The 27,273-nt window shown below is 56.5% G+C and overlaps 1 protein-coding gene across 5 annotated transcripts in view; it reads right to left on the reverse strand.

Moving 5' to 3' along the window:
- Positions 1-27,273, reverse strand: part of CACNA2D2 (calcium voltage-gated channel auxiliary subunit alpha2delta 2) — a 141,342-nt gene that overhangs the window by 109,784 nt on the left and 4,285 nt on the right. For all 5 annotated transcript variants that reach the window (XM_088831632.1, XM_088831629.1, XM_088831630.1 and 2 more), the window contains exon 2: positions 5,153-5,234. In XM_088831632.1, the coding sequence (XP_088687758.1) occupies positions 5,153-5,234 (82 nt within the window). The remainder of the gene's footprint in view (positions 1-5,152; positions 5,235-27,273) is intronic.

Genomic DNA, 27,273 nt, shown 5'->3' on the forward strand with positions numbered 1-27,273 from the left:
ATAGATCCAATTACGCTCCAGTGGCAGCCTCACCACGTCTCAGACGCCCTCCCAGGAGCACCCCCCCCTCAGCCCCATGCATCCCCGCTGGGTGCCGAGCAAGAGGACCATATGGAGGGAATAATAAGACAATTAACTTTCCATTAAAGAATAATATATGTGGGTTTTTAGAGAGGCGAGCGGCAGCAATCCCTACCCAGCGGCATATTTCACACGCGTGCCCCCCACCATCCCCACCCTCACGCGCCCCACGTCCGGATCATCTGCACCGGGAGACGAGAAGGCGCCGCTGGGCCTCAGTGGGAGGTGGCTGGAGCAGGGGTGGGGGGCCGTAAGGGGAGAAGCAACCCTGGAGACCCTGGATGGTGGTTCGGTGGCTTCCTGTAACCTTGGGGAGGGGGTGTCACGGGCCTGGGTGGGGCTCCCTCAGCGCTGCTCTCCTGACCGAGCATGTGAACTGGGACTGCCCTGCATGTCCTGTGTGAGTGCAGGTCCACCTGGCCAAGGAGCCGAGGCCTGCCTCTGGAGGCCAGCTGAACCACAGTGCTTTGAAGGACTAAAGGGAGGTCTGGGGCTCACAACCACTGGTGCTCCCCTTTGCTGGCCCTCCCAGGGCTGCTTCTGTCCCCTGGCACCTTCCTCCACCCCAGCTTCCTGCATCCTCGTCTGCTGCGGCCCCTCCAGGGTTCTGAGCCCCTTTGGTACTCCTGGACACGGCTAGTCCCACCTGAGATGCCTGGAAAGGACCTCCTACCCCAAATGGGGGCCAAACATAGCCCTGGCCAGCACCCCCTGAGCCAACGTGTGAGGGTGCCTGTGTTTCGGGAATTGGTGGTACTGGGTGGGGGTGGGGGTGAGGGTGGAGGAACAAGGAGAAGCTTGCTTGAAGGGCACCTGCAGAGGGCCCTGTTCCTGCCTCCCTGAGCCCCTCAGAAAAGGGGTCCTCGGTGTGGCCAGACTTCGGTCCTTGCCTTCGAGCCAGCTCCAGATGTGGCACTCTGCAAATATTAATTACACATTCCCAGGGAGCACTGAGCAGACGCAGTGCGGGGATGGCCAGGGGCAGACAAGATGGGCTGGGACTACAACGCTGTCACTGGCTCAGAAATCCCATTTCTGGCTACATGAAGAGCGTTTGTCTGGTTCATCACTACTGTCCAGAGAACCCCAGCTGTGGGGAAGGGAGCCGGAGACTTGGGTCAGGGATCTCTGAGTCCTGGGGTCTCGCTCTCTGTGGACACAGCTAGGTGGTCCAGGACAGGGGCCACACCAGCCTGCACCTCTGCCTCGATACTCCTCACTACCACCCCCACCATCCAGGGCTAGCAGGTCAGGGCTCCAGGGTGGGACTGGGAAGTAAAGACAGTCAGCCATACGTTGGTTTCCCTGCAAGTGACTAGCAGCATACGGTTGGGCTAAGGCCGTCATGGGGGCTGAAGCAGAGAGGGGCGTGAGCAGGGCTGTAAGCTATTTCTACTCTGATGGGACACGTGTGGGGGTTGACAGGACTGAGAAAGGCTCCCATAGGTCCAGACTTGGCCTGTGGTCCCCAGACATGGCGATCCCAGGTCTCTGCTGCCATACCAACTCCAACCAGGCAGCCTTTCCTCACCCCGACACCCACCCCAGACACAGCATCTTCTCACTGCCTTCTGCAGAGACCCTCCACGCAGATGTCTTACCCGAGTCAGGAATCCATCCCAGGGTGGGTGCACCCGATGAGCCACTGGTTCTTCCCCACGTCTAACTACAATCTGTCCTGCTTTGCTTTCCCCCCAGAGTTGTTCCCTTACTACCCTGGACACTCAGGCAGAGGGGGATGGGTCCCTGGCTGTACCCATCAGATTGACCTGGGCTTCAGAATGGGGAGACAGGCCATCTCCATGTGGTCCGCTATGCACCCCCAGGCACCTGATGAATTATTCATCCTGATCAGCCTCATTATGAAAATGAGCTCAGAGCCCCAGCATATGTGCTTTCTGCTATCCCTCCCCCCCACAGGATGACAATATAGTGCTGATGGGGGAGGGCAGAGAAGGGGCTCAGGAGACTGCACTCAGCCTCTCAAGGCCCTGGAGGGGGCAGACTGCAGTAGTATCCACACTTCCGTGGCCTGTTCACAGCAGGTGTAAGCCAGGGCTGTGAGGTAGGGCTGGGTTTTCCCAGTGGGGCATGGCTCGGGAGCCCCAGGCCACAGCGGGAGCTCCTACAACGTGCTGGCCCTCAGGCTCGGTAAGGTGAAGAAATGGGAGAGGGTCTTTGCAGACAGCCCCCACACTCCACCAAGGTTTGCCATGGTGTCCAACCTATAAATGGACCACAGTCTGTACCCAGCCACGCCCTTGTGGGGTTGTTCTTAGGTCAGGAGAAGGAAAGTGCCAAGACAAGGAAATTGCTCCTAAATGCCACTGTCTGCAGTTTCTGGACTCTTGCAGCTGCCAGCTCTGTGGCACCCAGCTCCTGGGGGTGGGGCTGCCTCCAGGACTGGGGCTGGTGGAGAGGGCAACCAAGTTGGAGAAGAAAGTCAAGGATCACCCCAATGGCAAGGTGTTTGGGGGTGGCTCAGAGAGGCAGGGAGCGGGGTGGCCTCAATGGGGATGGAAGCCATAGGCTTGGCAGAGTTGGCACCAGGGTCCACGAAGCATCATGGCTGGGTCAGGGCTTCAGTGCAAGCATCCTCCTGACCCTCTGAGCCGGGCATGGGCTGGGCACATGGGCCCTCTTGTGTTCACTTGAAGGAGAGCCGTGGTGGCTTAGTCAGGGCTGTGGGTGGGTTGTTGGGGTAGTGGTGGGGGACAGGTTGGCTCCTCCTGCTCTCATAGGACTGTCTTTTTCATCTAGAACTCTTCACCTGCTGCCTTACTGCCCACCTCACAAGAGTGTCCTGTGCCAAGAAGGAGCCCCAGAGCTGTCAGCAGGAAATAAGAGGCTGAGGAAGCAGGTGAGAGAAGACTGGAGCAGGACAGAGAGCCACTGGAGAGCTGGCAGGCGCCAACAGGCAGAGGCTTGCCAGAAGGAGCCTGGAACGCCAGGTCAGCACTTCTCCGCCTGGCCACAGCCTCACTGAGCCTGGCCCAGCTCCCTTCTTTCTGGCTCATCCTGCCCACCCCAAGGAGAGAGGCCTAGCTAGAGAGGAAGCAGCACCCTGGAACAGGGGTCAGGAGCCTGGCATTTGAGCCCCAATTCTGCCATACCCCACTGCGTGACCCCTGGGAAGGTGGGGGTGGGGGAAGATGTGCTCATTGATGGAATTGCTCGACTCCTGGCAGAAAGGAAGGGAACAACACATCCTGGGAATGACAATGATCAGTGAGGAATATACAAATCTGGTTTCTAGAAAAGGAACGTATTTGTGTCAGCCTGTGCGCTACCATTCTCACCACCTCATTCCAGCCAGACCTCCCAGCCACACCATGGGCCAAGAATGAGGATCAGACAGGGTCTGGGACCTGCCGAGGGGCACACAGTGGGTTCGCTGAGTGGGACTCCCTCTCTGGTCTGCACCATCCAGGAAGCTCAACGGTTCAGACAGACCCGTGTCTCCGGCCTGAAACATGTACACTATTTCCCCAATAGCAAACTTTTACAGTCTGAGCTGCCCGTGACTATAAAATAAACAATATCCTTGAGCTGAGGATTGAAAGCACGGAAGATTTCTTGGCTGGAAGCGCATGGTTCACTCCTTACGTGGGGTACATCTTATGTCCTGATATGAAGCTTGGAAAGGCACACAACACACATTCCAGGGAACTCTCGGGTCTTCATTAACCTACACAGCTGCACTTGGCAGTGCCCACTGAGAACCACGTAAGCGCTGGGCACTATTCCTGAGCAGAAACTGACTTCTGTTCCGGAACAGCTTTGCCTACCGTGCCTTCTCTGGAAAGCTCTGCTGGCCTCCGAGCATGGCTGAGTCACTCAGAGTTCACAGGAAGAGAGTAGGATGGGGGTTACTGCAATTCCAGCCCAGCCATCAGGGAAGGGGGCACTCAAGAGCAGCTGGGCCACCGGGGCCGGGGGGAAGGACATGTGGCAAGCTAACGGCTTGGGCCTCCAGACTCAGACTTCCCCTCCCAACTATGTTACCACCTTGACAGCCACCCCTGATCAGCCCCATCCTACGCCAGAGGTCCCACATCCACAGCCGACACCAACACAGCCATGTCCACTCCCACTTCCTGGGTACTGGCTACAAGCTGAGCACGGTGCAAGGGACAACACCCCACAGACGCTCCCCCTGCTAACCTGGGCCTGACCAAGAGGGACACAGGAACACAGTGGAGTATCTCATCACTGAGCCCAGGGCCTGGACCCTTGGCTGAATCCCCCAAAAACAATTCCACTTAATCTGCTGTTCCCAAGCCAACCATTGGCAGGAGATACCTATTAATCTCCTGTTAAGTTCTGGTCACACTTCCTGGCCAAGGCAGCCAGCAAAGAACTCCTCAAGTCCACCACGTACCTGGGAGCCCCACCCCGACCACTCCAAGAGCTCAGGTCTTTGAGACTCCGCATTCCCACATAAAGAGTGACAGCTCCAGAGCCCGTGGCCTGACAGCAACACATTTTGCAGCCTTCTGGGGGTGACGGATGGCCTGCTCTTCACATCACTATTTCAAACATTAACATAATCTCCCAGGATGAATGTGGTTGCTCGCGCCTAATCAATCACCCGCCCGCCCCTTGATCCCTCATCTCGCCAAGCACGCGCTTGCCACTCATCTCCTGCTGCATGCAGCGCCCTGAGTGGGCAGCACCACTCTCCGGGGCGGTTCGGCCTGGCCACCCCACGCGTTGCAAGGCCAGTGCCTCTGGCTTCCGTGCACAACTACGTTCCACTGGGGCTGCCAGGGCCTGGACTCCCACCCCATATGCTGCCTCAAACACAGACCTCACCCTCCTGAAAAGCCCGACATCTCCCCATCAGAGCCGACTAGGTACCACTCCAACACAGTGACCTGGGGAAGAGCAGATCAAGACCCAAAGGAGTCCATGTTTCTGTTTCCTCACCTGCCCCCACAGGTCCCACATGGCCCATCACAGCAGGTCCTCAACTGCGCCAAGCCTTCCTCACTCCTTATTTCTGAAGCCCTTCCCCCATTCGCAGCTGGAAGAGGGTCCCTAAAGGGAAAGCCAGTGGCACCAGGCTTACCTCGCGGAGCTGCTGGACACCCCCAAAGATCCGCATCACACCATCAATCTCCTGCTCCAGGCGCCGGGCCCAGTGCTGCATCCTGTGTGCAGAGAGGAGAGAAATGTCAGGAGGACCTGCCTGCGGCTCGAACAGCCCCGCCCCGGCCACCTGGGGGTGACCCACAGCAGCCGCCCCTTCAGAACCCAGTTTTTACTAGAGAAAAAACAGAGGCTGGGAATGACTCTCTTTCCCTTTGAAGTGTGGACCTGGTGGCCCAGACTCTCCTCATGTACTGTCGGATGGCCAGGGAGGGGAGCAGATTAGAGTTTAAATGCAACTCAGGGAGTCTAGTGGCTCTGAGAAGCCTGCGGGGAGACTATTTTTCACCGTGAAGAGGCAGCCCTTAATGCTGCTGCTCTGAACCTGGGGACTCAGGACACCAGGGAGAAGGGGACGTGAGTGAGCCTGATGTCTGCTGCATCTCAGAGCCTCTTGCCCCCAAGGCTGGGGGGCACTGGGGCAAGAGGAAGGCAGGCAAGCGAGAGTTGCTGCGTAACCTGGGGCAGCTCCCTGCCCCTTGGGGCCTTCTCTAAACAATGGACATGGATGGCTTCCTTGCCTTTCCAGCAAACTAGTAAACAGAGGTTCATCGCTGGATGCCCTGCATGAACCATCCACCCGCAGGTCCAGTTCAGACCAGCCTGCCCCTTTCTGGGGACCTGGCGAACCCCATGAGCCCTCCACCTGAGTCGCCAGCCTGAGCAGGTCTCCTTTGCACTGATGCCACCCCAAGGTTGTTTTAATCCACCTGGGTCTGTCTTCCTCCAGAAAGTGGGGATAATTTGGGGCCACCTTGTAGGGTCTGAGAAGCACACATGAGAACTGGAGGATCAAGGGTGCTGCATGGGAATCTTTATGAGGGGACAGGATGGACAGGCGGTCACGAGACGCCATATTCTCAGCCCACAGTTGTGAACTGGGATGGTAACTGGGGAGAGAGCTGGCCTGGAGTCTAACCTGTAACCCCACTTCACACAGTGCCAGATCAGGTGAGCAAAATCACACCAGCCCTGGCCAAGGGCTGCTGGCTGGAAAGACAGTCTCCATATGGTCGAAAGCGTTTTCTGCGGTGACCAAGGTCTCCACCCTAATGCATCTGAAAGGCACCTCAACTTCCTGTCCCCACCAGACACAGAACAAGGTCTTTCCAGGGAGGGCTCATAGGAGAATTCTCACAAAGACTGAAATATGCCCATGGGTTAAGCACATCCCAGGAGGTCAGGTAAGGGTGGGGGAAAAGCCAGTCCCCCACCTCTGCAGGGGAACCCCAGGAGCCATGTGATCCAGGAGATGGAGTCTGGCCCCAATCCTGCCCTAGTCCTGCAGTCTCCCCTACCTCTGCCAGCGCTGCTCGGGGCCAGGGCTCTTACAGCTCTCTGGGTCAGAGGAGCTTGACTCTCTACTCCAGCACCCTACCCCACATCCCTGGGGCTGGGGGCTGGGCCCTTGCCATTGTGTGTGCCCGGGTCGGTTGGCATGGGAACTCAGATCAGGAGGCGGGCGGATCACTAATTGCAATTTGCCAAGCTGAATGTCAGGACCGTGATGGAAAAAAAAAAAAATCAACATCAAAAGAAAGAGGTATTAGCTTTAGCTTGTTGCTGGTTTAAGCTACAGCCTAATGCCCACCTCTGCTCCCCACTGCAGGGAAAAAGTGAACACTGAGCGTGGGGAGGCCACGCTGCAGGCCCAGCTACGAAGGGTGATCAGGTCTTAACCACCAGCGGGGGGAGGGCAAAGCAAGCAGAGAATGGACAGCCTGCCTGGCCCCTGGCTCCTGTCCACCAGGCACTGATGGCTTGGCCCTGGCTGAGGATGGACAGTGTGGCAGGTGGCTGTTTTATGCTCCTGAGACAGAGCCCGGGGTGGGGGGTTGGCTAATGTCGAGATGGGCTGCTGCACAGTCCTGTGTCCAGCTAGGCAGGTGGCACATGAATGGCTGAGGTCAAGGAACTGATCTCCAAGGGAACTGTTAGCTCTGCCCGGGGCCTGACCCTGACCTCAGCCACTCACTGGTCTAGGGGACAGAATGCCGATCACCATCTTCCTGAGACGAACAGGTACAAGGGCTCCCGTGATGTACAAGGTGTGGAGCCAGCATGTCAATTCTCACAGAGAAGCAAATCCCCACTTACCATCCCCACTTTACAGATGAGTAAACTGAGGCTCAGAGGCTTTAAAAGTGACCGCCCAAGGTCATCCACTTAGGAAGTGGTGAACTTGACCCAGGGGTGTGCTGGAGTTAGAACAGCCGATAGTACGCACCTCCTCCCAACTCTGCATTCAGCGTCCTCACCTCAGGAGCTTGAAATCGCCGTAGTGGAAATACTCATAGCTCAGAAATCTGCAAATGCTGCCAATCTCAGTTTTTTTTCCCCCAGAGAGTGAACTGTCAACATTCACCAGCACAGCACTGATATGACCCCAGGCTGTTGACTTTTTCTAGTGTATCTATAGGTCTTTGGTGCTAGAATTTCACAGATAAGTAAAGAAAAATTAGTTGAAAGAGCAGACATGGATGCCAAGTTTTTATTTTGCTCAGACAACACATTGCTATTGTTACCATTATTATAATCACCATCATTTCAAAAAAGGCTATTTCAACACAAAAAATTTTTTTAAAGAACTAAATCTCAGAATAAAGTCCAATTCTTCCCAAGACACATCCATATCCACATCCACTCTCCCTCTTTCTCCCCCTCCTTCCCTCCCTCCCTCCCTCCCCCTCTCTCTCTCTCTCACACACACACACACACAGACACGTCTTCCCACCCTCCACCACCCCCCCACCCCCGGCTGAGCAGCTCTAGATGCTGCTAGGGGCCCGCAGGGACTGGCCTACCCATACCACATCAGAACATGCACACCCTCCTGGGGTCTAGGGATGCCTCTAGCCTTTGGTTTGGCACGGTGGGTCTGCTGGGCAGACCCCAGCTGCACTGCCCATCATCATGATGCCATGGAAATCAAGATATTCTGATTTGTTACCTAAACCAAACCCAACTAGGAAGGCAACCCATGTCCAAGAGTTTAAAAGAAAGTGACAGATCATTGATTTCATCATCACAGAGATGTGATCTGGGGCTCCAGGGTTTGGCTGGTGCCCCAGTGATGGCTCCAAGGGTAACACATGGGACCGAGGAGGCCAGGAGTCAACTGTGCACCTGCAGTGTTCCTGCCCAGAGGCCAGAGAAACCACCCTGCCCAAAGAAACCACCCTGGCCAGGCCCAGTCATACTCCAGCAGAAGGGCATGGGGACTTTGGAAGGATGGGGGAGACATTAGGACCCATGGCTCCCCTGGGTCAAAGGCAAACTGACCAAATCCTGCCTGGGGTCCCAACAATCTGGACCCAAGTCCCCGGATATGCCACTGCCTCCCGGGCCAGACAGTGTGGCCCGTGGGTCACCCTCCCAACACGACAGAGCCACCTGCTGGCTCCCTACACCCCTGTGATTTTCCACGCTCTTCACTGAGATGACACTGCTCGTCGCCAAGTGTCTCCAAGTGCCAAGTTAGCATAACAGCGAGGAGAGAGAGCACAGGGGGTGGGGGTGGGGGGGCACGTGCAGCCGGAGGCTGTGGCCGGCAGTGTGCCCGGGTTGGGTACAAGAGGCTGGGGACAGCCTCACACACTATGTCCTCCGATGTGCCCGAACCCAGCGGGGTACAGGCACTGAGCCCCCACCTCACAAACAAGGAAACTGAGGCCCCTGGCAAGGAGCCATCTTCTACGAAGAGAAGCCAGGCCCACCCGTCCTCCTGGCTCCATCAGCTCTCTGACCCCACCTGCCCAAGGACGGTGCAGCCTCTGGGAAGCCTCAGGGAGAGGCTGCCTCTGCCAGCTGTCTGTGTGAACGTGGACAGTTCCTGCCCCTCGGAACCTCAGCTTTCTGGTCTGTAAACAGGGATGGTAACGACTAACTGAAAAACTTTCAGGGCCAAACCCACAGAGCAACTCTGATGAGCAGTATTATTACCTGGCAGTCCCCTGAGGGCTAGAAGCTCATCAAATTCACACTCCCTCTCCCCCAGCCAGTGCTGAGGAAATCTTCCTTGCAGGCCTGCTTGTGGGGAGTGGGCATGGAGGTAGGGTGGTAGGAATAGGGTTTCCCTAATAGCTCCCTATAACCCCCTGCTCCCCAGACTAAGAGAGGCAGGGAGCAGGCACAGGGCAAAGATGTGTGTGTCCGAGGGCTAGAGGGCTGAGAGCAAGCCCAGTAGGAAGATGACATTAGGTGCTGTGGCACTCTCTCTGGGTCTCAGTCTCCAAGGCACATTTCAGAACCAAGAGGAGTATGTGAGGGAAGAGGAGGTGTCATCACCAGGCAAGGGAGCAAAATCATCCATGTGTGGGGTGAGGAACTGAGGCTAAGGGCCCCTTTAGCAGACAGAACCATTGAGACCCCAGCTAGAAGGCTGGGGTGGCCCAGATCAAACGGCAGAGCAGCCGCAGCCAGCCGAGGTGAGGGCGTCCAGCTCTGAGGCCAGCTGCACAGGTTTGTCCAGAGGGAGAGGGGGGAGGGGAGAGGAGGGGAGGAACGGGAGGGGTGGGGGGAGGGGGGAGGGAGGGGAAGGAGTGAAGAGGGAAGAGGGGAAGAGTCTGCCTGCAGATGCAGCAGCACAGTTTAAACTGTTGCCAGTTGTTAATTTTATACGTGAAGTTGTTGATCAGAATGTGATTTAATTGTACAGTATAATCCAGGCTTTTGGAATAAATTATGCAGAAAACTCATCTATAATTAAACAAATCAAAAAACCAGAGACAGGTGATACTGCAGGTTCACCCTCAGAGGGCACGGCTAGGTGTGGGTGGCTGGACCCTGCAGAGGGACTAGAGGGAAGGCGGAGGGCTCCGTTCAAGAGCAGACAGGGGAAGGCCTGGGAGAGGCCAAGGCCCACCAGGGCTGAGGGTCTCCAGACTCCCTACTACCTCTGCAGGCCTTTTCACCACTCCCAAGGAGGCATTTTTTGCCACCAAAGTCCTGCTACAGACTGCCTCCATTAGGCAGGCTGCCTGGATAAACCCCATCCACTGGGGGCCTAAGAGCAGTCTATGGCCCTACCTGCTCAGCTCAAGCAGGGCAGCCATCGTGGAGGGGGAGATGCTGAGGGTGGAAGAACAGGTGAGGTTGGAGGAGTGGAGGGCAGGGCTGGGGTAGGGCAGTGAGGGGTGTGGGGGAGCAGGCACAAGGGAGGCCTCTTGGTGTGGAGGGTACGTGAACCAAATCTGGCCGTGGTGGGGGCCCACAGGTCTCCTGCTTCTCTCGTGACAGACTGGCCAATTATTCTCTTAGTTCTGGGGGAGGCAATGATTTAAAATAAAGTGCTATTTAATTATTCCATTTCAGCTGGCCTGCCACCTCCCACCTGCCTTCGCAGTCTTCTGAAGGGGAAAGAAAACAGGGCAGCTCGAGCTGGGTGGTGGTCTGGGAGAGACAGATGGAGATGGGAGGGATACAGACATGATAAGAGCCCAGGAGAGCTGGTCCAGAGGGCCTGGGTATTGTGCTCATGCTGTTGCAGGGGAAGATGACTTCTAAGGGGGCAAGAAGGCCACTCCCCACTCCACCCAGGAGAGGCCACCCCGAGCTCAGAGAGCAGTAGTGGCCCCTGCTGAAAGAGGGCTTGGGATGTGGTCAGCCCCTCCACTAGGCCACAGCCCTGCTGCCAACAGCAGGAGGCTTCAGACTGCACTCCAGACTGTGGCATCTCCAGAGCCACTTCCCCCGAGGAGTCCTCCCTGACCACTCAGTGGATATCCCTCTTTACCTAGACTGAGTGCCCAGATTCAGCCCTGGCTCTTCCATGACCTTGGACCAGATGTGCCCTCTTAGGCCTCAGTTTTTCCATCTGGAAAATGGAGATAAAAATCACCACTTGTCCACATCCCAGGACCCAAAACAGAAGCAGGTGGGGACTGCTCCCCCATAGAAGGGATGCTAACTGTGATGACTGCCCCAACCCACATGTGCACAGACTCATTCGGGCAACAGAGCTGTCCTCCCCTCAGTCCAGTCCCCCTCCTCAGACCCACGCTCATAAAGTATGGGATGGCTGTGCCTCCTCCTTGGACTGGGGCTTCTGGGTGGCCACATCCCCCTCCTGCACTATCTAAGAGACCCCGCCTGACACAGGGGAGACTACCACGAAAAGGCAGGGCCTCTAAGATCAGAGTGTCCTTCCTGCTTGTCCGCTCAGGAGAGAAGACTCTTGGGCCTCAACATCTTTTGGGGCTCAAAGCCCAGAGTAGGGCCCCTGACCCTGATTGGATCACAGCCTTCGAAGAACAGAGGGCAAGTGTAGCCAAGGTCATTCACTCTCGAGAGGCCAAAGTGGTCAAATCACTCCAGGCCATTGAGGCCAGAGTGCCTGGAGGTGTGGAGACCAGTCAGCGCTGGCCTGGCACTACACAAACCATGGTGCGGTAGGGGCTGCACTGGAGCCTGGGGAGATGGAAGCATGCCTGTTCAGCCAAGTTACATGGAATAAGGCTCCCTGGTTAGCCATCTACCTCTTCACAAGCAGGTAAACTGAGATGCAGACTCAAAGGAACAGGCTCATCTTCAACAGATTTGATTCAGCTTAAGGGACTCCTAAGAAAAAAAACCCTGGTGGCTCAGACGGTAAAGCGTTTGCCTATAATGCGGGAGACCCGGGTTCAATCCCAGGGTGGGGAAGATCCCATGGAGAAGGAAATGGCAACCCACTCCAGTACTCTTGCCTGGAAAATCGCATGGACAGAGGAGCGTGGTGGGTTACAGTCTATGGGGTCGCAAAGAGTTGGACATGACTGAGCGACTTCACTTTAAGGGACTCTCCTATGTGTGATCAATCCTGGGTGCTCATTGGAAGGACTGATGCTAAAGCTGAAACTCCAATACTTTGGCCACCTCATACGACGAGTTGACTCACTGGAAAAGACTTTGATGCTGGGAGTGATTGGGGGTGGGAGGAGATGGGGACGACAGAGAATGAGATGGCTGGATGGCATCACCGACTCGATGGACATGAGTTTGAGTGAACTCCGGGAGTTGGTGATGGACAGGGAGGCCTGGCGTGCTGTGATTCATGGGGTCGCAAGGAGTCGGACACGACTAAGCGACTGAACTGAACTGAAGTGTGAGTAACATGGGGCCCTAGGAGCACTGTCCCCACCACCACCTACCCATCCATGCACACAGAGAGGAAGGCAGCCCACTTATCACAAGGGATCCTCAGAGATTCCCTGGTGCTGGGGAGGGGCTGGTGCTGCTGAAGCTCAAATTAGTCCAAATCCATCGGTCTCGACTATGTGTGTCTTGGGACCCTGCCCAAATACTGCTCCTTAATGAGGTTATTAATTACGGGCTGTCCCTTCTCTTTCTTCATCGGGGAGAAAGCCTTCCTTCCAGTCGGCTCTTGGCCGGGAGGCTGTAAGCCTGTGCCTCCCCACTTAGACTACCGGTGAACAGTCATTCACTTTAATTAGGGCGTCAGGTCCAGGCCAGTATTTACTCCTAATAGCCTGATGGGGGAGGGGAGAAGGCCTGGAAGCAGGGAGCCGCAATCACCCAGGGTTGGGAGAGCCTGGCAGTCCACTTGGCTCATAGAGGGATGAACAGTGTTCCAGGCTCACACAGCAAGAGGCCACAGCACTCTGCCTCACTCCCCGCCATCAGTGCAGGACTGAGGACCCACAGGGGCTCCTGCAGTCAGGGAGGACTGCAAGGACTGGGACAAGCCAGCAACACGCAGGCTGAGAAGGAGAAGGTTTCCCAGGGGAGATTAGGAGGCCAGCATGGAAGGCCCACCTGAGCCTGACTTGTCTCTGATGAGGTTAGCTGTGTGACCTTGGTGACATCCTTTCCCTTGTCTGGGCCTCAGTTAACTCACCTAGAAAGTGAACTGGAACAACACAGTATTGTATCAATACTGTCACACCCAGAGCCGCAGGGCTCCTGAGCAGCCCTTCAGCGGGACCCTCCTCTCGAGGCCTGGCCTGGGGTTGCCAGCAGTGGGAGCAGTCCCTGCAGAACTAGCAGAGGGCCTAGCGGAGGCACCAGGGAGCCAGGGAGACGAAGAAGGTGCGCAGCTGGAAGGGAACCACTGGTCTGCAGGACAGCGGGGGACTGAGGCCCAGACCCAGGCTGGTGGGCTCGGCCAGGATAGGGAGCGGCCCCCAGGCTGACTCTCCTCCGGCCCCTGCCGTGTGCCAGGTCCCGATCTATGGTCCACACCCAGCTCTGTGGTTTGGACTCTCCAGGACTCAGTTTCCCTTTCTGCCCCAGGAGGGGTGGCCTGGGGCCTCCAGAGACCACTTGGGGATTTGTTTCCAAGGGGTTAAGTGAGGCCTCCTGCCTGCCTCGCCGGGCCTGAATTACCTTCACAGCAGTTAGATCATCATTCCTGGGCCTCAGAGGGGAAAGCTGAGGCACAGAGCAACTGCGTGATGCGCCCAAGGCCACACGGCTGATGAACACACAGCTCTGCCCAGCTGCGGCATGGCCGGTCCACCTGGATGCCTAATGGGCCTCTCAAACTGAATGGGTCCAAAACCCAGACCCTGCCCCTCCCTCTGAACCCTCTCCTCCCTCTCTCCACACCCCCGGATGTCAGCTCTTTGGTTCAGGCTGGAAGCCTCAGGGTGACCTGGAACCTGCTTTCTCTTGTACCATATCCCATCTCAGCAAGCCCCGAGGGCTCGACCTTCACAACCTGCCCACCGTCCTCCACCTCCCCGACCCCCCGCCTGGCCTGGGCCATGGTCATCTCTTTCCAGGACAAGTGGTGGAATCACCAGTCCACTGGTCTTCAGCTTCAGCCCTTTGGAACCCTTGCTTCCTGCCGCAACCCCCGCCAGGCTGTTCACCTCCACACTCAGCCAGAGTGTCCTGCTGGAAGAGTGTGACTCCTCAGTCAACACCCAAAGCCCATCCAGGGGCCGAACTCACAATGGCCTCTCTGACCTCACTTCTCAGGCCACACCGGCCTCCTCGTTGTGGCTTGAATACACTCCTGTAGTCCCTGCCCAGCCCTTGCATACGCTATTCCCTTGGCCTGGATCAGCCTCTTCTCAGAAGTCCTTAAGGCTCCCCTCTCACCTCTTTCGGGGAATTCCACTGTGCCCCCTCCTCTCATTTTAAGTGGTACCCTCCCAGCAGCCACTGATCTCCGGTGCCCTCCAGGGGTTACTGTTTTAGCTAAAATTCCCTCAGACCTCCTCTCTCTTGTTTATTGCCCCTCTGCGCTGGGTTGGGAGCCCTAAGGGAGGAAGCCCCTGGTCTCCAGCCTGGAGGAACAGGCCCTTGGCCGAGCAAGCGCACCACCCCGGCTGGCTCTGACCTCCCCGCTGTCCCGCCCAGCCCACACGCAGCGGCCACAGAAGCAGGCAGGTGGGGTGTTCAGCGCAGCCTGCGGGAGGGCTGGAAGCGCTGCGGCTGCCCCAGGGACAGCCCAGGAGGCCCTCCCTTTCCCTGGCTCCTCTCCGTATGAATTATTAAAGCTCATTTATGATGGGCCTGCCCAGGCCTGTGGCTTCCGTGCATAATTCATGGCTCTCCCAGAAAGGCCGGGTGCTGGCACAGTCACTTCTTCCAGGAAGCAAGCAAAGTGCGGGCAGATCCGGGGCTGTCCTCACTCATCCCTGTCACCCTGTCCGCACCGCGGACAGCCCAGGACCTCGGTCCTCCACCCACCCTCCCCCACCTGGGATTCTGGTTCCCGGGGCTGAAGTCCGCACACTCTGTGCAGACTCACGCATTGCCCTCTCTGTGCCTCGGTTTCCATCTGTGGGCTGAAGGAGTCACTGGTTTTTAAACCGCAGGGACTGCATTTATCACCCACCTCCACTCCCAGGGGGAGGCCCATGGGCTCCCAAGGTGCCAACGCTTGGGGTCACTGTATGTGAATTTCCCAGCAATCTAGAGCTGGGATGTGGCAGTGAGCAACGGAGCTCACAAACTAGCTGAGGGTGCTCCAGAGCAAAACAGAAAGTCCAGGCCAGGGACGCGGCGCACAGACAGTCACTCGGCCCAGGATCCACCGTCTGCTCCCCAGACCTGGAGCCACCTGCCCCACTCACTGACACAGATCGTGGGCATTCGGGGGTCTGCAGTGCCTCCTTCTCTCCCCAGCATGTTCCCCCAGGGACCAGACCCATTTATCAACCTAGCAAACTGAGGTTCACTGAGGCTGGCTCTTGGAGGCAGGGCTGGTCTGTTGTCACCGCCAGGTGCAGTGATGGGAGAGTCACACCCAGGCTTGTTCTCACGAGGCGGCCAGCAGTGTTGAGGTGCCCGTGGTGGTCACCAGGAGAGTAGGGGGGAACCTGGGAGCTCCAGACGCCTGCTCCTGCCCCACGCCAGTAGCTGAAGCCTGACTGGAGGTGCAAGAGAGGCCCTGCCCACGTGTCATCAGCCACTCCGGTTGGGCTCTGTGATTCACATCCCATCTCCCCTCACGCACCTCCTCCCCACCCTCCAGCATGAGTCAAATCCTCTCTGAGCCACAAACAGCTGTCTTCCATTTATGTCCTGGACATGGCCTCCTGCCTTGAGGAGGACAGAAACCCCTCTCACAGTCTTCTATTCCTTCTCAAGGAAGAAATTCCACCCCCCACCCCATGGAAGCTGGCAGGACCCCATAGGACACGCAGGTGCAAAAGAGGTGGAGCCAAGACCAGAAAAGAACTTAACTCATCACGGCCCGCTTTGTTCTCTGGTTTTGTGCCTCTTCTACCTGACCAAGTCACCTCTGGTGGGAAGTCTTCCTGGATTTCTCTCTACCCCCCTCTCAAACCCATAGTCCTTACTCCACTTTACTGAACCTTGCCTTAGGTTGGGGCTGCGGTCTGGTTCCCCTCACCAAGCTCCCTGAAGAACTTTGCTTGCAGGACAGCAAAGAAGAGTCTTCTGGAAATGCTTGGGTATCCCCTTGGTTCATTTCCCTGAACATCCTCTCATCACCAGATTGGTGCCCGCCCCCCCTCCCGCCACCAAGTCCACGTCTCTCTACATTGGGGAGAGGCTGGAGGGGAGGGCAGGAAAAAGGTTTCCAACTTCAGTAGGCAGAGCACTGAGGAAAGGAACTGATGATGCAGAGCACCTGCTGTGTGCTGGGGGCTCCTGTGTGAGCTCACTGAAGTCTCACAGCACCCCTGGCTAGGTGTGAACTGGTTCAAGCCCACTTCATGCACAACAACCAAAGCCACACAGCTAGTCTGTGCTCAACCAGAATTTGAACCCTGCAAAGGGTCGCTCCAGAGCCCAGGCTCTGTTCCTAGGTGATCCAGCTTTCTTAATCCCAAAGTGGGCTTCAACGGCCGAGATTTAGGAAATAGGGTGCAGCTAAGGGCCACTCCTCATTTATGACCTTTTCCACCACAGAGAAGGGGTCCATTCCAAATCAGGCCCTCACTGCCTCCCCAAGCAAGCCAAAGCTGGGCAATCAGAGTCCTTCCTTTTACCCCAACAAAGCCACCCTGCTGGAGGAATGATGTCTCAGCAGCGCAGAGCCCTAGATCCCTCCAATCCCTCCCACGACAGGGGAGATGCCCACTTCCTCTGGGATCTGCTCCTCACTAGTGAGCTCTGGGCTCCTCAGTGAAAGCCAAGCTGCCTGTATATCAAATGCAAGTGCTCATTTGTCTTTTCTCTCCACACTCGATGGTGAATCCATAAGCAATGTGAATTCCCTCTGTGAGACACGGCGAGTAGGGGCCTTCAGGTGCCACCCTAGCAGCCCCACCTCCTTCTTAGAAGTCCCAGGATAGTGGCCACCCCAAGAGGAGCCACTGCCCGGTGAGCCTGTGTTGTCCTCAGAGCTGGCTTGACGAGTAGCAGGTGGGCCAACTCAGCAGGGCTTATCACAGACAAAATACTCTGGAGATGTTTCCAACCTTCTACAAATCCCTACTAACTCCCTCACTCCTCATTTATTCAATCATTCATTCATGTATACAGTTACTAAGCCAGGCTCCAGGCGGGACATGGGGAAGGGACACAGTGGTGAGCAAGGCAGATGCAGGCTGGAACTTGGAATTCAACCAGGGAAGGCATCTGATCTGATCCAGACTCAGTACATGGAGGGAGGAGGAGTCCGGTGGGGGTGTGGAATGCACAGCAAGGGGTCTGACCCACCGAGGGCTCTGGAAAGTAAAGGCGGCGTTGCAGAGCAGCAGGGCAGGTCAGACAGAGGGTGCAGCACGCGCAAGCAAGGCTCGCGGTGAGCTTGGCACAGGATGATGCCCTACGAACACAATAGACCCACCACGGGCACCAAGCAGGCTGCTCCCACACTGATGCCTGCAGCACTCTGTCCTCAAGGACGTGGTGAGCACCTCCACGTGATGGATGGTGAAGGATGGAGAGCTCCCGACGGTCGGGAGAGGAGAGTGGCCACAGTCAATGGATGGTAAACTAAGGGTTCAAAGAGCAGGGCTCTCCGCTTGGTCCTGGGCACCCAGCCTGGGAGGCTCAGCTCCTCCAGGCCCTCTCCAGAGGCACACACGCAGATCCAGCTTTGACACCTCTCCATTTGTACCCCTACTCCGCATCTCAAACTCAGTGTGTCCAATACCTGCTGGTCCCCTGGACTGACTCTTCCCCAGCCTCCTCCAGCTTACCTGGTGGAAACCGTCCTTCCAGCTGCTCAAGCCAATTGCCTGACATCGCCTGACACCCCTTGTCCTTTCTCATGCCTGGACCATCGGTATGTCTCCCCACCGCCACAGCCACCGCCCTGGTGCTCCTCTGTTCACATCTCTCCCGGGGCGCCCAGGTCAAGGCCATGCTGAGTTAATGGCCCAGCCTGTCCAGGTCCCTGCTGTCCTCTGACCTCCCCTCCTCCTCCTGCTCACCCACATCCCACCTCAGGGCCTTTGCACTGGCTGTTCCTCTGCTTGGAACACTCTCCTCCCAGATCCTCATGTGGCTCCCACTCTCCCATCCTTCCAGGTTCTCCTCATGATTCAGTGAGGCCCACTCTGACCCGCCTCCTCTAGTTAACCCCTCTCCCAAATCCATCCTGTCCCTTCTCCGGTGTTTGTCATCTTCCAACACAGCATGTCCTCTGTCTACAGCATCTCCCCAGACTGCTGTCTGCCTGTCCGCGTCAGTGCCTGGTGCCCGGCAGATGCTCACGAGCGTGGAGAGAATGAATGAGCGGCAGGTTGTGGCGAGTGTCTGCGGAGGGAACAAATGTGCCCGCCGCGGGGGAGGCACCGTCTGGAAGAGGATGAACCAAGGAGGAGTCTCAGGTAGGACCAAACCCATAGGCTGTCCAACAGCCATGTGGCTCCCTTGCACTGACCTGCGGTCACCTCTGCCCTGGCATTTGCTTACAATCATGGTTTCCCAGGTGGCTCAGTGGTAAAGAATCTTCCTGCCAATGCAGGGAGACCCAGGTTCAATCCCTGGTCAGGAAGATCCCCTGGAGAAAGAAATGGCAACCCGTTCCAGTACTCTTGCCTGGGAAACCCCATGGACAGAAGAGCCTGGCAGGCTACAGCCCATGGGGCTGCACAGAGTCAGACACAACTGAGTGACCGAGTATGCATGCATGCGTGCTCACAATCATAAAACACAGAAAGCAGAATCCCATTTTAGAGATCAGAAAACTGAGGAACGAAATGACTCACAGCCACATACGGGGCTCTCTCTATGACCCCCAGCTCCTCACCTCCTCGACCCCCATCCCCTAGACCATGCTTTCCTGTAAGCAGCAGGCAGATGGTGCAGTGAGGCCAACAAAGCCCACGGCTCCGGGTCCCTCTAGACGGCTCCGTGATGTCCCCACCCTTCTGCGTTTTAGAGTAATGGCCTCCTGCATACGCCAGCAGTCTGGAAATCACCTGTGAAATATATTTCCCCCTAGCGCTGGCTCGGAAACCATGTAAATCACTCGGCTTAATGGCCTCTGGGATTGTTCCCCGCCACCCCTCCCCAGTCACTCTGTGCCAGGGAATGTGGGGCCGCGGGGCACGAGGCAGGCGGAGCCCCAGTCATGGGCTCCTACGAGGCAGTGCGCAGGGGTGCGGCAGCCTCAGGGAGCTCAGCAGCACGAGACGGATGGGGCCTGCCCGGAGCTTGCAGAACTGAGGCTGGATCCACACGGGCAAGCCTCTCCCCTAACCCTTGCCCTTGTTCCCCGTCACTGCTTGCTCTCAGAGAAAGATGGGTCCTGGTGTTCTCCCTGGGACCCCCAGAGCCCTGACCTGGGGTGGGGCAGGAGCACCCAAGGCCTCAGGAATGGCTGGAGAGCCTGAGAGGACCCGTCAGAATCCAGTCTGGAGCAGGAGCTCCACCCCACCTCCCCCAGCCCGCCAAGGGCTGCATCTCATCACCTCTCAGATGCTGCCGAGTGCACCACTCAAGTGTGGTTATCATTTATCTGGCCTCGCTTCCATTTCTTCCTCCCTGAAGATCTCTCCCATGGACTGTGAGCAGACAGCTCAGGTTTGGGGAGGGGACTTAGGTGGGGCTGGGCCATCAGGAGGCAGGTCCTGAGACATGAAAGGGGCATGGAGCAGTCAGCAGTGCAGATGAGGCCTGAGAAAGTACCAACACAGGGGCAGTCAGGAAGAGACAGGGCAGCTGGCTGAGGTAGCCGGGTGATCGCCCTGAAACAGGCTGCACACTCCGGCCACTGGCCACATGTACAGACACCTGCGAACAGCTGGCCCCACAGGTACCAGGGCCAGGAGACTCCCCAGAACCAGTACATTGCCCCCCACCCTCTTCCTCTGGAAGCCTCAGTCCTCCATGCGGGCAGAGCAGGGCAGGGGGAAGCTCCTGTGTTTACCTTCCTATCCTCTATGGCTGTAGCTTTCTACCTTGGCTCATCTGCGGCAGCTCTGGAAAAATGCTGATGCCCAGGTCCTATCCCACCCAATTAAATAACAGTCCATGGGGTCCTGGACCTCACCTGCATCTCTCTCCCACAGGAGGCAGTCCCCAAGCTGGGGCCTCCCTTGTAAGAGAGCCACAGGAAGGTGGGTGAGGTGGCCTCTGTCCTGTCACAATAACAAACCCAGGGCCACATGGGAGCCTGTCCCAGAACCTGTAAAAACTGGTCCAGCTTAAAGAGACATAAGCAGCTTGACCTGTAGACACCTGTGCTGACTCTCAGTTCAGCGAATATTTTGTGAGCACTTGGTGTGTGCTAGCCTGAAGCTCTGGCCGACGACAGGTGGTTGTGACTCCCGCCCCATCCAGGCATACAGCCTGGAAGGGGAGGCAGCAGGTCTATTGCAGGAAAAGAATAGGGGAGACTTCAGGGGCACCTAGGAAGCCCCTGACCTGCCCAGGGAAGTCAGAGGAGGCTTCATGAAATAGCAACTCCCAGTCAAGCACTAGGGGATAGGCAGAGGCCGGCCAGACCACAGGTGGGGTCCTGCTTGGGGCTGGCAGGGCCCTGTGCAGCCCACCCAACCTCTCTCCATGGCGTACTCCATGTTCAGTTCATAAGAAGTGCTTGTTAAACCTCCATGGAAGGAGATGGCTGCTGCCCTGCTGCTGTGCATCCTCAGGGCAGAGATCCCCTCCTGAGCCTGTCAGTACGCTGATCAGAAGCAGCCCTCTCGGCCATGGTCTTCCTAGCACAAGCTTAAAGGGCAGGACAGAGGTGGCAGCTCTGCAGATGGGGTGGCAGGAGAGCACCGTCATCAGCTGCAGAAGAATGCATCACTCTATGAGACGGCTGGATGGCATCACCGACTCTGTGGACATGAGTTTGAGTGAACTCCGGGAGTTGGTGATGGACAGCCTGGCGTGCTGTGATTGGGGTCGCAAAGAGTCGGACACGACTAAGCGACTGAACTGAGCTGAACTGAACTGAGAGGGTCCTGGGAATGCTGAAGACACTGAGGCTGGGAGGAGGAGGGCAGGTGGCTTGTCCAGATTCCCACAGTAAGCAGGAGAGGGCCAGGGCTAGGGTGGAGTAGGAAGAAACTGAGACAAGAAGGGCAGAGGGACAGGAGTGATGGAAGAGTGCAGGAATGTGGGGTACCCTGAGGGTCCTGTGTCGGGGGCTCTCTGGAGGAGGTGGGCTGTAGAAGGGCTGTGTGCAGCAGTGGCTGAGTGCTCAGACCCAAGTGCTGGGGTGTGAACCTGCCTTCACCACTCACCATCTGTGTGATTTCAGCATCGCTTAGCCTTGTTGAACCTCAATTTTTCTTGTCTGTGAAATGGGACTAAGAATGGATTGATTTCATTTGTTAGCATATGTGAAATACAGCACCTGGGGCTCAGATCACAGTGACTGATGATGTGGTTAAAATTACTTCCTTTACAAATGTTTCCTCAACCGTGAACACTCTCCCTTCCTCTCCCTTCCTTCTTCCTCTTGTCAGTCCTCTTGTCTGACCCTGAAACAGATCCTGCTTCCCCATGTTCTATCGCTACCCCTCTTCTCGCTAACAAAACCCAAGTCTGCAAGAATCTCTGCCGCCTCCAGCCCCAAGGTGACCCCATCCTTAACTCAAGGGTAAATCCTGATTAGCCTGAGCCAATCACAGTACACCTTCCTGATTGTCAGTGATTGGTTTAGCATGTACATGTGACCCAGCGCTAGCCAATGAGGTGTGAGGGGAATCTGGCTAGGGGCTTCTTGTTTACGTTTCCCAGCCTTCTTTTAAGAGGAACTCAGAGGAAACATCTCCTGTTTTACTCCTAATGTCTGGTACATGTGATGCCTGGAGCTGTGGCAGCCATCTTATTGCCATGAGGGAAGTCAGTCAAGCACAGACAGACACACCAAAAGTAAGGCCAGCCAGGCAGAGTGCAGGTGAAACCTTGCTCCTTGATGACAACCTATCCGTACTCACCTCTGGGTTCCCTGTCAGAGGGCCTAAACATGATGAAAAAAATTAATATGCTAGGATTGCCAAGGTGTGCACAGAAGCAGCCTCTTTTCCTAGCAGCCATTCCTTGGACTCAGCTTTTGAAGGGTTAGTAGCTAGCTCAATGCCTACTCCTGGAAGGCCCCTACAAAGTGAGCACAGAGCTGGGAGTCAGGGGAGGCACAGGGTTGGAGGAGAGGCCCATAAGGAGTAGGGAGCAATGATCTGGAAGGCTTCTTGGCTCAATACTCAGGCTGAGCAGGCCAGTCTAAAATAGGGACACAGCCAGGAGGCAGAGAGGCCAGAGTTCCTACTAGGACCTGCAAGTGGCTTGGCCTGGCTGGAGTCTAGTCAAAGAGCTAGTGGCCAGAGACCAGAGCCAGCCCAGGAAGGCCCCCAAATGCTAGGTGAGAAGCGGAGCTCTGCCCATAGCAGGCTTCTAGGGTTCAAGGCCATAGCTAACCCTCAGGGAAAGACACTAGAGCATGCCTGGCAGGTCCAGGAAAGGAAGAGAAGACGCCTGGGTTCTCCCCATGCCCACCCCAGCCTCTGCTCGCAGGGAAAGGAGAAATGCCCATCTGGGAGAGCCCCCTGCATGGAGGCCTGTTCTGCCAGCTCACTTCTCTTTTCCAATAGGTGAAGCTGGGGGCAGGGCTGAGGTGGGTTGTTCTGTTGTTTGTTTGTCGGAACCAGTGGCAGCACCAGGCCTGACCTTTAAGGCTTCAAATGTAGCATTTCAAGCGACGCGGGAGGGAGGAGAACGTGCACGGAGCGGGGAAGTTATCAAGGCTAAAATGCCACATCAGCCACGCCAGGCTGGAAACCCGCAGCAGAGTCAGGGGTCTCTACCCGTCTCAGGAACGCCCCAGCCCATTCATGCCCACCTGCAACAAGGTGTCCTTCCCAAGGGTCCCCTGAAGGCCTCGCTGACTCTAAGATGGTACAAAGGCACCAACAAGGTCGCCCCAGAGAAACACCAGGAACTGGGGTCCCACACCATAGGCACCTTGCTCCGCGGGGTTTGCCAAAGGAGGCCTCAGATCACTCCCATGTCATGTCAAGGATGTTTTTATTTAAGAGAATCAGTTGTACATATTGGTGCAAGGATGGCTGAATGGGGGGCACCCTTTGGGCAGCTTGCATTGAGCCCCAGGTGGGAGCCTGGGCCCTGCCCACAGACTGTGTGTAGCCAGCGGAAATGTGGGGCCTGAAGGCTCCTTCCTGGTACTCAGATGTCAATTTCCCTCTCTGTACAATGGAGGCATATAGGTTCCCAGGGGCTTCTGTGGCTGGGATATTCCTTCCCAAATCAGGGACTCAGGTAAGGCCCATATCTGCCCAAAGAGACTGTCGTGCCAGGCTCCCTCCCCTCACAGGCCCCGTAGGTGCTCCGCTCTGCAGAAGCCTCCCAAGATACCTAGGCTGCTGGGGCGTCCAAGCACTGTCAATATACAGGCTTTGAGAATGCCAGGAAAGCAAAACTTGCAGTTCTCTTAGACATCACAACCCATCAGCTCAGGGCCCACATAGCCCAAGGGCCAGCACCCAGCACAGGACACCCAGACAGCCTTGCTTACGAAGACCCAGTAGGCAAAAATTCATCCTTGAAAAGAAGAGCTTTGCTGGAGGCATCCCAAATAGAGGAACATGCGGGCATCATCAAGTCAAAGCTTTTATTCCCAAATCCTGCCTGCAGCTGACTGTACAAATGTCTTGCTAAGAGTGAGAACCCCAAACCCACAGCGGATGCTTCACGGGAGGCCAGTCTCCCTCCCTTCAGTGTGCAAGGGAGTAGCACCCACTCCCAGAGAAAAACACGCCAGGCCAAGGTCACACAGCAAGGGTTTCCACTCTGCCTAAGCTACGACCTCCACTCACTCCCCACGCCCCCATCCAGATTCCACCTGGGAAGGGCTGTTAGCAAAGACGCTTCACTTCACAAAGGACTCACCAAGCTTCTCAGAGTCCCAAGTCCTGTGGTGCATCTAAATAACCATTCGATTTGCAAAAATTTGAATTACAAGGATGCAGCTTCTGTGTGTTGCCTTTGCAGACTGTCAGCGAGCCAGTTGGTAGATGATCAAACTTCCCAGCTCAGCCTTAACTCTGGCTGTTCTTGACATAAAAGTTTGCACAACACTGGTCCTGACAACCAGGCTGCTTTCTTTCCCACTGCCAGCATTTGCCCAGCAGAGTCCTGGCATTAACCTCAAAGGCGGGCGCAGAAGGTGGGCACTGGGAGCGCGTTCTGGGTGCAGAGATAAACCATACGCATGTCCACACATACCTGTGCACGCTCACACAGAAGCACACACCCACATTCACAGGCACACACTGACACCTGTGTACACACATGCACGTGCATGTGCGCACAACCTGAACATATGCGTGAAGGGTTAGTGTCCCTGGCCCAGGTCCTGCTTATGGATTACCTAGATCCCCTCCCTCCTCACCTGGCCCCCTCTTCCTGGGGCCAGCCCAGCCTGCTGGGCCCCTGGCCACTGCTGGTGCCAATGACTGAGCCTGTGAAGGATCTGGCCTTACAGAGCAGGAAACCCTGTGTACCTGTGTACGTGGAGGGAAATCACACACACACACGGGCACGCATTCACATGCACCCACACAAGCACATCTTCATACACAAACGGACACTCTCACAAGTGTGCACACACATGAACATATTCAACAAAGTGCACAAACACACACAAAAGCACAAATATACTGATGCTTCCATACATAAGCGTACATGTGCTCACAGCCCACGGCAAGGGCCAAGCACAGGAGAAAGGACCCAGAAACCACAGTGGAGTCTCAGGGCCTGGCTGGGTGGTAGGCGCTATGGGCAATGGGACAGGTGCCTAGCACTTGGAGTACGGGCCCAGCTGGACTGAGAACCCTCAGAGATCCAGTAAGAATCCCCTGCCCTTATCATTCGTCCCTCATGACCTTTCACACCCCAACCCAATGAGGCAGCACAATCAAGGGAACCTTATTTTACAGACGAGGCCCAAGACCCAGAGAGGCTGAGGAACCTCGCGAGGTTACACAGTTGGTGAGAGGTGTAGCAGAGCTTCCGTGTGTGTCTAGAGGGGACTCGTTCAGAAAGATTCGACCAGCAGGGAAGGAAGGCACCCAGGTAGGAACAAGGTGCCCAGGGTCTAAGGGGAGCAGGAAAGAGAGACAAGAGGGGGTGACTTCTCCTCCTTCTTACCCACCTCTTTCCCCTTTGTTTAATGAGTCATTTCCAAGGTAGGGAGAGACGGTTAATAATCAGCGGGAAAGACTTCCAGGGCCCCTCCCTCTCAGCTAAACAATTAGGCTGATCACAGCTCAAAGTGGGTCAGTCTGAGAAGCAGCTTCCAGACACCCAAGGTGTGACCAGAGGCCAGTATGGGAGGTGCGGGCTCCTCACACTGGGGAGGTGGGACTCAGGCGGGGGTCAGGCCTCCCTCCCCCCACAGCTGGAGCAGAGTGTGCAGAGGAGCAGGAAGATCCTGGACCTATCTTAAGGCACTGCCAATATCAGACTCAGAAGAGCCATGGAAAAGAGGAAACTGAGGCCCAGGGGGGTGGATGAGACTGTCCAAGGTCACCACAATGTAAGCTGCCAGCTGAGAGAATCAGGTTGGGACTGCCTTTGACAGAGGCCCCCAGGACCACGCCAACCCAAGGTGGGGATCCTCAGGTTCCCCGTGTTGAAGATTTCCCTCCACGTACACAGGTACACAGGGTTTCCTGCTCTGTAAGGCCAGATCCTTCACAGGCTCAGTCATTGGCACCAGCAGTGGCCAGGGGCCAGCAGGCTGGACTAGCCCCAGGAAGAGGGGGCCCAGGTGAGGAGGGAGGGGATCTAGGTAATCCATAAGCAGGACCTAGGCCAGGGACACTAAACCAACTGCTTGAGTCCCACAGTGGCCAGTGGCCATGCAGGGCTTAGCTGAGCGCTGTCCCAGGTCCTGCTGGTATGAACCTAAATGACAGCATCCTTGAGTTCCTTGTAAGCCCCCCAGGGGCAGCTCAATCCACATGGCCACCTGCACCGCCAACTCCTCCATCCTCTTAGCCACAGGCAGCTCAGGAGGCTCTTCAGGTTACACAGGACAAGAGAGGGAGGGAAAGGAAAAAAAGTAAAAACCGCCCATACACCTCCCTCTGGGAATACGAATATTGATTCTGTAGCTTCTTGTTTAGACAGTAGGCACCAGAAAAAAAAAAAAAAAAAAACCAACCTGACACGAAGAGAGGCTCCCCTGCTGGTTGAAGGGATGCAGCCAGCAGTGGGAAGGCCCCCCACCCTCATCTTTAGAGCACCCAGGCCCTGGTCCCCATCCCCAGACCTCAGGCCCTGAGCCCTCACTTAAGGACAGAAGTCAACTGTTCCCGAGGCAGATCTTGAATGTGGAAGCCCATGAGGATGGCACTGGGTAGGGTAGGAGGGTGCTGGAAGGGGAAGAAGAAAGAGACCACTCCCAACCCACAGACAGCACCACCCTCCAAGGGAGGGCGCATGCCACATGCCTGCCGGCTTTGACTCGCAAACCTCCAGCTGCCCCCTGAACAGTTTCTTAGCAGATAGAACCCTGGCTCCGCACCCCCCAGGCCCCACATGTTCACACAGCATGAAAACGCAAGCATCCATTAAGGTCCAAGTCCTCTGAAGTCCCCTCAGGCTTGAAAATACTGCCGTGGCCCTAGAGGACCCAGCCTCAGGTCTCCATGAACAAACCCCATCCCGTTCACCCCTGACCTTTCTCTCTGGAACCATACTGGAATCTGGAGAGGGCGGTGGCATCTCAGAGTCTTGAAGTCCCTCTTGCCTATCCCTCCATGACAGGAATGGCTGGCATGTGACTCAAAGCCCCGAAAAAGGAAAATCCTGCAGTGTGCAGGGGTTGGCAGGGAGGGCACTCCATGATCTCCTGTGTACCAGTGGGAGGGGGTGGAGGTAGGCACAGGGGCCTTGAGCACTGGGCTGGCAGGGCCCTGGAAGGCCCCCTCAGGGTTGCCTGAGACTCAGAAGAGAACAGAGGGGCAGAGCAGAAGAGGTTACAGCTGGGAGCCTAGGTGTGTTTCATGTGTCTTAGGCCTCTTCATTTTCTCCCAAATACCCAAGTTTTGCGTCTCCATCCCAACTTCCTGGGCCCACTGCCCAGCTGTGCCCAGACTCCTGGCAGGACAGCTAAGCATCTGATAGATAAGTCCTCTCCTTGCCCTGGTCCTTATGGGGCTGTGGGCAGGTTCTTCCATCTTTCTGAGTCTC

This window comes from Moschus berezovskii, chromosome 24 (genome assembly GCF_049115385.1).
Source record: "Moschus berezovskii isolate FMDL1 chromosome 24, NW_MosBer_1.0, whole genome shotgun sequence".
NCBI lineage: Eukaryota > Metazoa > Chordata > Mammalia > Artiodactyla > Moschidae > Moschus > Moschus berezovskii.